General features: G+C 42.9%; 1 protein-coding gene across 3 annotated transcripts in view; it reads left to right on the top strand.

The window, feature by feature from the left end:
- LOC120742009 (phosphofurin acidic cluster sorting protein 1) overlaps positions 1–13,658 on the top strand; it is a 75,241-nt gene that overhangs the window by 13,000 nt on the left and 48,583 nt on the right. The window contains exon 1 of one of the 3 annotated variants that reach the window (XM_040045163.1): positions 9,698–12,307. The exons of the other annotated variants lie outside the window; for them this stretch is intronic. Within the exon in view, the coding sequence (XP_039901097.1) occupies positions 12,246–12,307 (62 nt within the window). The 5' untranslated portion in view covers positions 9,698–12,245. Of the gene's footprint in view, positions 1–9,697; positions 12,308–13,658 lie in introns of those variants that run through there. 3 annotated transcript variants of the gene reach the window in all.

The raw sequence follows: 13,658 nt of genomic DNA, 5'->3' as shown, positions 1-13,658 counted from the left end.
GTAGGTTTGTACTCGTATTCCCTGCATTGTGGGAGCCAAACTGTGTGTGCAGTCACATTCTGGAGACCCAGTTCCCTTTATGGGGACGTGAATTTGGTCTTGAGCATTCAAAATATTTAGGGTTACAACTAGGGCTGTTCGATATAACGATATATATCGGATGACGATATAGAAACGTCTATCGTTTCATTTTACATTATCGTTTGTTTCGTGGTGTCGCAAAATAAACTGTTTACGTCAATATTTTTTCACCGTTTTGATGGTCACTGTAGAGGCTATATTAATTTCTTAAAGTTCTCTCTTTCTCTTATATTTTATATAACCACACTACGGATGGATAAGAGCCTGTTTTTATGCGTCGTCGTTAGCAACAACGACGGTAAAACCATCGTGTGTCCGCTTGTTTATTTTCCACATAAACCTTTCAGAATAAAGCTCAAGATCCTGTTGAGACTTTTCAAAATAAACTGAATCACGTGAAAGAGCAGAGTATTTACGGATGAGAAGCAAAAAAGAGCCGCCAGGTGCTAAAAAATAAACCTTAGACTCAAACGTTAGAACAGGCTTTCCCCCGCAGCACGCCGTGTAATAAATACTCACAAAGAAAACGGCGGCTTTAACAACTTATGTCTAAAAGTTTCATGCATCGGTTAAAACATTCGACTCCAGGTACATGACGCAGAGCTGGAAACACTTCGCGCAAGTCGACATTCACAGAATTTACAGAAAATATTACATTTTTGTGATTTATATCGTCATCGGACGATAGATGTCTTATGAGAGTTTGGTCATATCGCACAGCCCTAGTTACAACTTGAGTTGCGGTCGGCTTGCAGTTGGAATAAGCTAATGTACCTGTCGGACATGGACGTGGTTTTGGAAGTCATTTTCGCCATGCATCCTCTCACAGGAAGCGTAGGGGAAAGAAAAAGACAGGATGTTTTCAAAGCCCTGCGAGATGAAAACTCAGCCCCATGACAGATGTGGTTGGGTCCAGTGTTTAATTAGGCCAGCATTTGCTGACTTAATTCGATGTCATCTATCAGCGTACGGCATTTAATTGTCATGTATTTTGTTTGGTGTATGACTGTAATAAAAACGCTGAGATTTATTGCTCATAGCGGCCTTCCCGAGCTGTGTTTCATCTTTTCACAGTAGCTGTACACATCCCCATTAAAGCAGCCCCTCACCTGATAAATATAAGGGCTCGGGATTTAAGAGATGTCTTCTTAAGTGACCGAAAAACGAGGTGGGCTTGTTTGCACAGCTGCAATAAGATTTCCTCTTGGCACGTAGCGTTTCTGTGGCAGGCAGAGCAGTGTGTACATCTAAAAACAACAATAACAAGAGAGGGAAACATGAGGTTGTGAGTGTGTTTATAGGAATAATTTCCATTCCACTACATTTCTATATCCATTATATACCCAGGCACCAGCTCTGAATCCAAAGAGCTCTATTCTTTGCTCATATTGCAGGTTGGGGCCAAGAGGCGATTTTTTTTTTTCTTTTTTCAACCACTTTTCGATGCTCACAGTGTTGCGTTGAATTCATAAGCACTATTTGAGTCACCTCAACTCATCCTATACCAACCAGCCTCCCTGTAATAACCACCTGCCTGATATTGCCTGAGTCCTCTGGGGGTGGATCCCTCGAGAATGCCAGGACCTAAGCTCTCCGAGCGCATGACTGAATTGTAATGAGAGTTTAGTCGCTTCACCTGTGTGTTGCTGGGCGGTGTAGGTTTTCCATGCACTGCTGGTGTTCTGTGTGTGTGAGATGTTGTTTATGCTCTCACTGCAGCACTCGAAGCAGCTCCTTCTTCACCTCACACCTGCATATCTTTATCGTTTTTTCCTGTGCAGCTCGTTCTTGCCTCACCTTGCTTCTGCAGTAAATGGTATGAGTGTGTGTTTGCTGACACTGTTCTCTCACTGATTGCTGCACTTAAGTATCGTCTTCTCTGGATGTTTTTTTTTTTTCTTAGCTGTGCTTCAATCAGCCTGCCTCACCTGCACATTACTTTCAAGTCCAAATAGCGATCGAGTGGATGTGTGTGCCTTGTGCTGCGTTTTCACGGCAAAGGTCGGCTTCAGCCGTGTCATTATTTTTGGCATCGGCGTCCTGACTGACCTTGCTGTTAAATGGGGCTTCTGTGTGTTTTTTAGCGCGTTCTCCTTGATTTTGCGCCTTGGCATATCACTTTATGCTTCACAGAGTGTAAATCGTCTCGCGGCTTAAATCAAGTAACGCTTTGCTGTGTGTACGTGCGTGTGTATGTGTCCTAGCAGGGTATTCTTGCTTTAGGCTAAGTGTCAGCTCATGTCAGGAGGGTGACTTGCTTTTTGCAGAAGCGCAGCAAAGAAAGGCTAGAGAGGGAAGGGAAAGGGGGGTCGGGCGGCTTCAGCAGCAGAAGAAGACAAGCCAACATCTTACTCTGGAGCTTGTCTTAGAGCGTTGAAACCTTTTAGCACCTTGTAGCATTCACTTTGTTTGCACAGGTAAAGCTGTAGCTCCCGTGAATATGCAAAACAGAACAGTTAAGCTCCAAACTCCTGGACTGCAGCCGCTGACAACAATCCCCGTCAACAAGTGAGGTCAGTGCCTGCACCTCCACATTTAGCAGGTCCTGAATAGGAGAGCCTGACTGATATGATAACATTATGGTGATTTTAAAAATCTTTAAGTCTGACGTGATCTTTTCCTGACCAATAATTGTGTCGTTTTTTGTAAACTCAAAGAAAGTGAAAGTGAACAGTTGAAAGTGAAAACCTTCAGGCGAAAGACGTGTTAGACGAGACATCTGGGCTGCTGATCAAGATTTGGGTGTATTTGCCTCCCAGTGCTGACTTTGAGTCATTTTAACTGTAGTTCTGGTTATTTTGACCTGGGTCACATGAAAAATGACTCTAACAGCTATTAATGATCGAAAAAGCGGCAGTTACATTTTGTGGACCGATCAAAGAGCTGAACTGTTTGGGCTCTAGTTCTTTATGGCACCTCTAAGGTTAGCTGTTATAAACTCTGGAACATCCAAGTATGGCAGTCAGTGATCTGTTAGTAGCACATCAAAGCTGATTTTTGCCCTGAATAATGAAGCAGCGGCAAAATGGCCATTCAGCCTGAATGTCGGGTTAGGGAGACAGCAGAGAGAGTCTGCGAGTGTCGTGCACGGATCATAAACCAGGACAGATGGAGGGTGACGAGGAGAAGTTGATGAGAATGACAGGAGGAGTGCCCCGTTGCAAGGAGTCAAGGGGGAAGAAGCGTGAAGCCGCGGGTGAAGATGAGAGCAGGCAAAAGAAGGATTAGACTGTGAAGGAGAAAAAATGAGCTTGAGTGGATGAAGGTGAGACACAAAGGAAAAAAGAGGAGGAGGAGGTGTGGAGGTGGAAATAGAGTGGGAGGGTGGTGGGCTGGCTTTATCAGAATGGAAGAACATCAAAGCCGGGTGAATGGGTGAATGGGAAAGGAGCAGCTGGGGCAAAAGGAGGAGATACGGCAAAGAGACGTGAGCTGATTGAGGTATTAGATCCTCCACATGGCTCCCCCTTTTTCCTCCTCTCACTTTATTTTCCTCTCTTTTTTTTTTATCTAATCTTTTCTCGCCCTCCTGTTTCCTCATCATCAGTCTTTGCTTTATCCTTCTCCCACCACAGGCACATTCCTCACTATTAAAGCTAGTCGGTATCTAAATCTCAGCTCTTCTGTCGGAGGCATCCTAGTCTTGTCTATAACTCATCCAGCTTTCTCTTTTGTCCTCTTGGGGCCACCGTTGCAGCTCTGCCCCACAGTCACAGCTTCCTTTCCCCAACACCTGTGATGGCCACAGAGTACATTTTCACCTCTGCCGCTGTTGTTTCTGGAGCAGTCAACACTCACGGTGCCATTATTGATCTCTGGCACCTGCTGTCATAGATTTAGCACAGACATCACTGCCGTGAGGCCTGCCGTGTCACGCGGCTGCTGTTTTTTAAGCTTTTGAAAATGAATACACATGCCCTGGGCCACTTTTTTAAACACTGTGTCAGTCTGCTCTGTCAGGTAGAGATGGGGGAATAAAAAAAAAGGCACAAAGCTCACAAGTGTCTCGCCCGTTTGGTTTTTGTCACTCGTCAGTGCCACCAATGATATTCTAGGAATGCCTTAAAGTACAACTTGTACTAATATGGCTCTCACGAGGAGTAATTTAACTAGTTTACATGCACACATGTAGGAGTTGTTGCAAAGCAAACCATTCACAGTACGTAGGCTGTTGGTGTGGTGCCCTCCAACACTTGTAGCGGCGGTTTTTCCGAAAGCTCGCCTTGCACTAGCGGCACTAAAGAAAATTGTGCAACGGTGAAGTAGTAGATGGGCTGAAGTGCCTCTTGTTTACAATTAGAACAAAGATGTCGACACAAATGCAGTTTTTCTCCGCTGAAAACACGTAAACTAACCTTGATTTTAGAGGTTTTTTTTATTGAATGTTCACATTTAATAGCCTGAATAGGCATTCAGTCGGCACAGACTTGAAGGAGAAGGTTTAAATCAAACGATCGGCGTGTTTTCAGCTTCGGTTCTCAGCTCAGTTTTGCATGTTATCAACTCAGGGTCAGACCAAGGTCTATTGATGATATGGCAGTGCTTCTATATTGTGTATCCGCAGAATGTGTAACGTACGTTGTAAACAACAGCCTCTGAGACCTCAGATTAATCAGTCAGATCAATCCAATCCAATTTAAAGCTAGTTAAATGTAGAAACGTGTGGTAAATACTAAAAATAAGCCTTTTCTTTCTGGATTAACGTTCATATTTTCCAGTGAATTTCTGAATATAAAAAAATCTCAGTAATTCACTTCACTGCTAAATGTGCGAATGGGTTTTTCCTGCACAACAGTAGCACAACTAGGCGAGTAATTTCTATTTCCCAAAAGCACCCGAAATTTTCATAGTGGTTATGAGTTTTTAAAGTGGAAAGTACTGATCATTTTGTTTGTGTTTTATTGGTGAAGAGTAATAATGAGTGCTGTTTGGAAGTTCCTGCTTTAGTGAGGTTTGCCCTTTCACTTCAACGTCTTTTGTAACTGCTGATAAAGAGGACAAAGACATTACACATGAATGCTTTTTTTCCCGAGGTTCATCAAGGACGCAATTTAGGCTCACAGTTGACGCAAAGACCCTCTAAAAACAAGAACTGAAACTTACCAAGACCCTGAATGGGGAGAGAGCCGCAGCTTTAATTTCAGTGGTCACTGGGAGGTGTATAAAACCACCATCTGTGGGTGTTGAAGTTCTAGTACATGTTTGAAGTCGACGTCAATACCCTGGAAAATACTCGATTCCCTTTTTCATTTCAGAACAATACAATCACCACCATTAATCCAGTCAGCCAGGTTACTATAGTAACGCTTATCATGAGATTTATGGTAACTTGTTTTAATACTTCACTGTTCTTGAAAAGGGAGCTTTACCTCTGGAAATTCCTCAGTGTTGATCAGTGTCGTCTGTTCAGCTGCTAGTGAGGGGAGGGGCTGTGTGTCATGCGGAGGAGGTGAAGACGGCTGTAAAGAAGTGTGTGACTGTGGCACTTTGAATGACATAGTGATATATATATATATATATATATATATATATATTTATACTTTTGCTTTATTTGTTTAATTTGACAACCTGCTACGTCTGTGTCTGAAGTACAACGTCTTGTAGGGGTGAGTCTCGAGTGTGTGCATTGAACATTGTGCAAATGCCAAGCTAATTCTGGTTATGGTTACAATAAGCTTAGCCCACCCCCCCAATAAATATACCTGCCAATATAGATATATTTTTGGGTACATAGTTTAACTTGTTGTGAACCTCATCTGTGCCCTTGCGTCAGTCTCTGGTTGGCTGTACCGTGGCTCTCTCTTTGGAAAATTTCCATTTTCAGTAATGATCGTTGTTGGATTTATGTGGCCTTGTTTTTTTTTTTTGTTTTTATGAACACACATGCACACACGAATCCCACAACACCTCTTGAAGGCGCCATAAGTTTTGTGTCGTCATTGTTTGTAGCGTTCTGCCGGTTTCACTAGCTGCTATTTGTCACCATTGCTGAGAAAACCCCTCATACATTTCCACAAGCCATGTGTTTAAAAAGTTACAAAACGTGTTTTAACTGTACTGTTGTTGATGATGATGAAGATGCAGACTTTTTTGTTGTTGTTGGTTTTTTTTTTTAAGCAAGAGTGATTGGCTGTGTGTTTTGTTGCTTGTTTTTTAGGAGTGTGTTTTGGTTCAGTCCAGATGCAGAGCATTATGTTAGTGTGCAGATGGCAACGCTGGACCCCGGGACATACACATGCTCATGTTTATTCAGCTCTATGAGTGACCTGCTCTTTTCCTTACCTCCTCACAACACAGCACCGTAACCATAATCTGTGACAACACGTTCACCTTCACTTTCTCCCACAGGTTCGCCTGCTCTACTTCTTTCCTTTTTTTTTTTTTTTTTTTAATCTGCATTTTGTTTCAACTTGATCACCCAAAATTATTCTGCTTTGAGGATGTTTCATTCTCTTCCATCAACTTCTCTGAACCCTGGTGGCCTAACCAAACCTTTTTGGTGATTGTTGTTGTTTGCCTCCACCTGGGCTGCCAACACTCTTCACAGTGAACTCCTTCCAAAACGAGGCAGCAGCCACCCACGTTTGGAATATGCGTACTACATGGCCTAGTATAAAACATCAAAAACGAAAGGTCTGCCCACCTACATGCAGTCACACACTCAAATAACTCCCCTGCTGTGGGTAAAAACACACACTCTAGAGCCATGACGGGATTTTGATGAGCACTCTGGCCCACACACACACACACACACACACACACACACACACACACACACACACACACACACACTGTATATATACATTTTACTGTTGAGGAGGAATAATTTGTATTCTGCTTTCAGAATAAATATGAGTCAGAGCAACAGAAAACTCACCGAGGGGCACACATAGCTGCTCATGCATGTAATGCATACAGTATTACCCATGCGGTGTGCACACACACATCATAACCGTGTTATGTACTACCTGTAACCTACTTATGCCAGTGCGCACTCACCCACTCTATTTCTCTGCTTCTCCCACACAGTCAGACTGACACATACATTTACCACATGCACGCACGCACGCACACACACACACACACACACACGTGCTGCAAGACTAATGTGCTTACTCATCAATGCAAACACACATGCATGCGTAGGAGATCAGGGCACCGTAAGTAGACACAGGCAGGTTTGAGAGGAGAGCAGGAGAGGGTGTGTGCGTGCGGGAGATAGCTGATTGTCAGAGGCTCACAAAGCACACCAGAAAAGATTTCTTTTTTTCCACTTGTTGAATTGAAACGTGTGCAGATGGCGATTTTTCCATCTGATGTCGCACTTTGAGATTACTGTAATGGGTATGATGCTGGTGTAGGCGTAGCAGTCTCCATCAGAGTCATCTCCTGAGTTGAAGCACATGGATACTGTTGCATCAAAGTGTGGTATATGCTTGGGGCGAGGAAAAACAATCACTGATGCTCTACAGGGTGGAGCAGGGCGTTAGAGCTGCCGCCTCAGAGCAGGAGGGCTTCTGTTTGAACTCTGCTAGCTGGTTGGGGGTCTTCCTGTGTGGAGTTAGCATGTTCTCCGTGTCCTCTACAGTCCAAAGACATGCATGTTTGATTAACTATTGAAGTATGTCTGTGAACATTAAGGGTTGTCTGTCTCTCAGTGTTAGCCTTGCATTGGACTGATGAGCTGTCCGGGGTGTGTCCTCCATCTTGCCCAGAGACAGCTGGGATGGGCTTCTGAGTGGCTGGAGTGGTGGGGACTTAATAGGCTGTTAAGAAAATGGATGGAATGTGTTGCATCACTTCCACTTGCAGCACAGTTATTGATAATAGTTACATAGTTACATAGTTATTGATGGTGGAGCAAGGTGAGCAAGCATAGGCTCACATGGGAGGACACAGGAGATCATACTGATGTGCACAGATATCACAGTGAGGTCAATAAACACTAGGGGTGCAATGATATTCGTATCGATATTGAACCGTTCGATACAGTGCTTTCGGTTCGGTACGCATATGTATCGAACAATACAACATTTGTAATTTATTTTATCAATTTTCCTTCTGACGATGCTGTCTGTGTTGAGCGCTCAGTGAATCTGTGTTCGACTACTCCGCCTAGGCTGCACTGTCGAGCGCAGATCCACTGAGCGCTCAACACAGACAGCATAGTCAGAAGGAAGAGCGCAGGGCAAGCTAGCGAGACAGAAGTTAAGCTCTACTTGCAACATTCAGATCTGGCGTTTGGAATTATTTTGGTTTTCATGTGACGTATGACCCTGAAGGTAAGCGAGTCATGGACTAAAGTAAAACAGTATGTTGGATGTGCCATGCAATGCTCAATTACATTGGTGTGAACTAGTGTGTTAGCGCAGTTAGCTCGTTAACATGTTGGCCGTCTAGCCCCATGCACGGAGCGATCGGCGGTAGCTCGTTAACGGAGATTTGCCGTGTTGTGGCGTTAAGGTCATTTCAACGAGATTAACCTGAAAGCACTAGTGGGAACACAACGAATATGACTGCACATTTACGCCGACATCATCCTAGTGCAAAGACAAGTGGAAGCAGACAAAAAAAAGCAAGCATGCTACTAACTTTAGCCGAGTCATTTAGACAGCTGTTAGCACATGATTCTCCTTATGCTGCTGAGAATATAGCCCAGAAGAAGCGGATAGTATAGCTTTTATTTTGGAAAGAGCCATTTCTCTGTAATAAACTCTCTTTTCCAAAGATGAGTGATTCCTCAATCAGATACAGGGCTTGCAATATCGCTAGCCCGACGTCCCGGAGCTAGCGATTTTTTCAGTCGGGCTACCAAAATCTATCTCTTCCCTGCCCGTCGGGCTATTGTAGGAAAAATATATGTCAATGCTTTTGCATTCTTTCAGAAATGTAGCTGGGTAATTATGTCATTGGCATCGGTGAGCCACTGTCAATATGTGACATATTGTAATCGCGTTTGAATTTGCGCTTGTTTTTTTTGCTTTCACTTTGCAATCGTGCGAACTGTGTATAGAGAGCGACAGCACTGATCTGTGAGTGATGATAATTTGTGCACCAATTCCTCTGACATCGTCTTATTAATCGTTAGCTTACTATGCAAACATGACAAGTGAAATCTCCCGCAGCAAGCTTAAACATGTGAGAGGTTGATCGCGCAGAGAATCGCTGAGCTTATGTGAGTGAGCGTGTAAAAGCATTTCAGTTCTGCTGAGCCAAATAAGACAGGTCAGGGTGAAGAAGTGACAGCCAAAGAAAAGCTTACCACAAAACGGAGAAGTTATGACAAATCAGACTATAAGGCAAAAAGAAAGTGCAGCTTTATGGTTTCATGGACAAAAGAATTTCTGTGGCTGCAATATGATGAGCTAAATAACCAGGGCTGCACATAAGTGGTCCGCAGGTGCGCATTCGCTGTCAAAATAAAAAACACGCACAAGGGTTAGGGTTAAATTTAAAAACTGTACTTTTGAGTTAAAATATATATTTATAATTTTAATAAATGACAAATTAAAAATGCATGAACATTTTTTTGTATCGAAAAAATATCGAACCGTGACACCAAAGTATCGAACCGAACCGAACCGTGAATTTTGTGTATCGTTGCACCCCTAATAAACACACTATTCTTCTGTTTTATCCTACCTTTTTAAGACCGTTGCTTTTGTCACACGTTGACTTGTAGGTTATGGTCATGACTGGTATTCAGCGTCGCAGAGCCACTGTACTGTTTAATTAAATGCCAAGTATGGTTATAGTGTCACACATGAGTTACTGTGAATCCCACCAGGAGCTCTGAAACGTTTTGAGGCCAAGATGGAAAACTTGCCAAGGGAATGTGTTATAATCCAAACATGAGTTTAACAAGCGCTTATTGGTTATTTTACGCTCGTCACAGACGTCATTGCATCAGATGCATTTGAGCTGATGTCACAATCACTTAAGAAGTTCTATTGGCACAAAGCGTGGGACTAATGGGGACAGTATACTAAACATTTTATTTATAGCTAATTATTTTGGGGGTTTGTCTAAACAGTGTTCTCCTTCTGCAGTGATTGCTGTTATAGAAGCAGATTTTAATGCCAGTATTTAAACATCAGCAGTTTTTCCTGACATTTTTTACGGGTCGTTATTTATTAACTCTGCCCGACTGTTCTCAGATCAGCTTGTTGTTGTGTGTCTATTGTAAGAGGCAAGTTGGATTTTGCCCATTGGTGGACAAGCTTTGCAACATGAACAGTCATATTGTGGTTGAAGGGTGCTTCTCTCATCTCTTTACTTTCATTTTCATTCATTGGCCATCTTAAATGCTGATGAATGTGCAGATAGATGATAATATTGGGATGCTGATAAATCGGTTCTAAAAAGTGACGGCAAAATTTTAAACAGGATTCCCCTAATGTGATGGCTGTGAATGCTACAGTGTTGACTTCTTCTGTAAACACTTTACTGAAGAGCTTTTGGTGGTTTGGGCAAAACTTTAAGTATATTTTGCAAATTCTGGTCGTTTTAAGTGTCTTGACAGGAGATTTCTGGAGGATGTGCTCACTGGCCTGTGAGTGTGCGGTTTCACGCTCAGATCTGCTCTTTGCTCATTTTCATCTTGGTATTTGAGTCCCATTAAGGGGCTGATTACTGGTAAATAACAAGTTAGCCAATAAAGCCTTTTCATTACTTTAAGCCTTCATCAGTTCTCCCCTGATCAACAAGCTGTGTAATGGATACTCTGCTACTAAATGACCCCAAACCAAGTTTTACATTCATGCACATTTACTGTTAGCTATGATGTACAACACAGCGTCCTTGCAACTGCAGCTACATCTTATTAATAGCTTCTCCTAGCATAGATGGAGGATGTGATTTGTCGTTCTTGTCAATTAAGGCGGTGAGATAAGCGTTTTACGTCACTGTGCTCGGGTATTACGCTGCTCAAGCTTTTGTTGTCATCTTGTGGTAATGATCTATTTCCTCTTGTGAAGAACTTTGAGCTCAGTAATTGGGGCAACAGTGGTGTGCAACAACAACAAACAAAAAGAAAAAAACAGAGTGTAACCACCGCAGACACAGCGGCGTGCAGATGCATGATGTGATGTGCTTGTTAGACCACTAAACCATGAGGACGCCCCAGTTATTCTGCTCCTGCTGCTGCTGTAAAGAGCACAGAGGTCCCACTGCCCAGGACATTCATCCTGTTAATTAATGAGGGTATTTGGCACAATCAATTTAGCTTTGTAGCTCATAAACCAAAAGACCGTCAGCACAGCAACCAGGCAAGAATCGAAACCAAAATAGACGCGACCGAGAGAGCCAGGACGTGTGGAGTGTGGGCCGGACTGGAACGTGACCAAACGACTGAAAATCCGATGTTGGTATCAACTGTGGAGGGGAAAAACAAACCCATTAAAAACAAGAGGAGAGGAAGGAGGAGCTGCATGATGGGATGGAAGGAAACAGAGGCGCTATCTGATGAGACAGATGGAGAGGATGGAGAATCGCCGATTGCCAGAGGAGAAATGGAAAAAGCCTCGGATGGAGAGTGGGAAGTGGGCAGGAGATGAGAGGCAGAAGGAGAGAGAGAGTCCTGCTTTTTGTTGGCGAACAGTGTTGGACAGCTTGAAGGAGATAAGAGAAAAGAGGGGGAAATGAGGAGTATGCAGAGGAGTGCACGCTTGCAGGAGGTCCTAATGCATTACGCCAGTGTGACTGTGACCCAGCTGTAAAGAGCCTGCCATCCTTTGATGGAAGGGACACACCTTCAGAATGGATTGATTAGGTTTACACTGAAACCCACCTAAACACTCAATTTAAGGCAATTATTGATCGAAGCAGTTTCTGCCTGTTTCTCTCATGCATGCACACACGTGGAAAAGGGAAATGCCACAGAGGAGGAACAGATTGACGGCTTCATTTTGCATCTAATATTCCTGAACAGAATATTCAGGTTTTTAAAAAAGGAGGGGAAAAAAGTCTCTTTAATCGCCAAGCTGATCCTCAGTAGCTGCTCTGCACTCGCGTGTCTCACAGCACATTTAATTATAGCCCCTTACTTAAAAAGCACTTCTCCCAGATTGTCGCAAAAGCTCCTGAAACTAAAACAACAAAAGCAGACGTGGACGGAAAGATTAGGACGACAAGAGGCCGCCGTCTCTCCCAGAGCCCATTAGCTGATGAAAAGTAGCTTAGTATTACGGTTTTTATTTATTGAAAACAGTAATACTTGTGTGCCAAGGTGAGGTTCGGATCTATTAATGTTGAACCTTTTTGGTAATTTATAAAGCTTTTATAGCGCGTTGAGAGTCGCTGTTAAATAAAAGCTAATTTTGAGATGGACGGAACGTATTTATTTTCAGCGGGATGTTATTTCTGTGACTTCTTCTCTTTATTTTTGCCATGTTGCTCATTCTCATTCCTCCATCAGCCCCTTGCAAGACAAAACACACTCTGAACTCAAGTGTTCACAGGGGAACGAATGAGCCACAGACTGAAGTTGGAATTCAAGAACTATTTAAAGCTATTGCTTTATTTTTTTTAGTCTTATTTTTCTATAAAATTCTCTACATATGTATACTCCAGCTGCTTTCTTATTCACAAAAGGTTGACACAAAGGGTTGTGGGAGCTCCACGTGTTTGAAAACATTTTTATTACTCTGGATGCCCTTCCCGGTTCAATCCCAAAGGGACTTATGTCTACTTCTGGGATTGAACCTGGAAGATTAGGCGACTGTACTTTAGAGCCCTCTGCATGTCCGTGTCAACTACAGCATCAAAACAAGCCATCTGATTTCCATCGTCTGGTCATTGATGGCTTTTCTTTGCATATAGAGCAGGGGCATGGGATCTGTGTCAATGCCAGGTGTGAACTTGGCCTAGATATTACAAATCTAACCTCAAAGGTGTGATGCATCAGTGGGCTGGTTCAGAAGAAGTATCGGCCACATTAACGCCTGTGAATTTAACACTTGACCCTGATTAAAGACACTTGGTCCTTCTAAAATGCCAGATGTGTTAGCGGGACATGGAGGACTGCATTTTTCTGCTTTCCTCTTTTGATTGGCTCATTTTTGTTGGATGTTTAAGCCCGATCACAATAAGAAGTTTTAATAGAGATGTCAAGAATCTGCTTCAAGGTCAAACTATTTTGTGTGATTGATGTCCTACATACATTACTGCTAACATAAAATCTGATTTCATTTGGAGATTAAAGATTTTGTAGACATTAAATATATCCATGTTTGAATGTGATCTGTTGACTGACTGATGGGCAGTGATGTCAGAGGTTGAACAGTCAGAGGGATGGGGGAACTGTTGGAAATCAAGACGATGATTATCTTGTTTTTAATGCTTTAAGTCAGTATTATGATAAGACCTATGAGAGAGCGCGCCTGTGTGTTCAGTTTGGGCCATGCAGCCTGTATTCTGCAGGGAGGATGTTAACAGGCGCCTAACCTTTGACCTGTCTGTTGTTGTGTCTTGATGCATGCTTAATAATCCTGGAAAGGAAATCCCAAAAAGCTGATTCAGTTCATCTGAACATGCAGCGTTTTCACATTAACTGAATCTGTTATTGGTGGGAAACCACC

Source organism: Simochromis diagramma, unplaced genomic scaffold (genome assembly GCF_900408965.1).
Source record: "Simochromis diagramma unplaced genomic scaffold, fSimDia1.1 OVJJ01000590.1, whole genome shotgun sequence".
NCBI lineage: Eukaryota > Metazoa > Chordata > Actinopteri > Cichliformes > Cichlidae > Simochromis > Simochromis diagramma.
The sequence above is the reverse complement of the archived record's forward strand: the minus strand, read 5'-3'. Positions and strand labels throughout refer to the sequence as shown.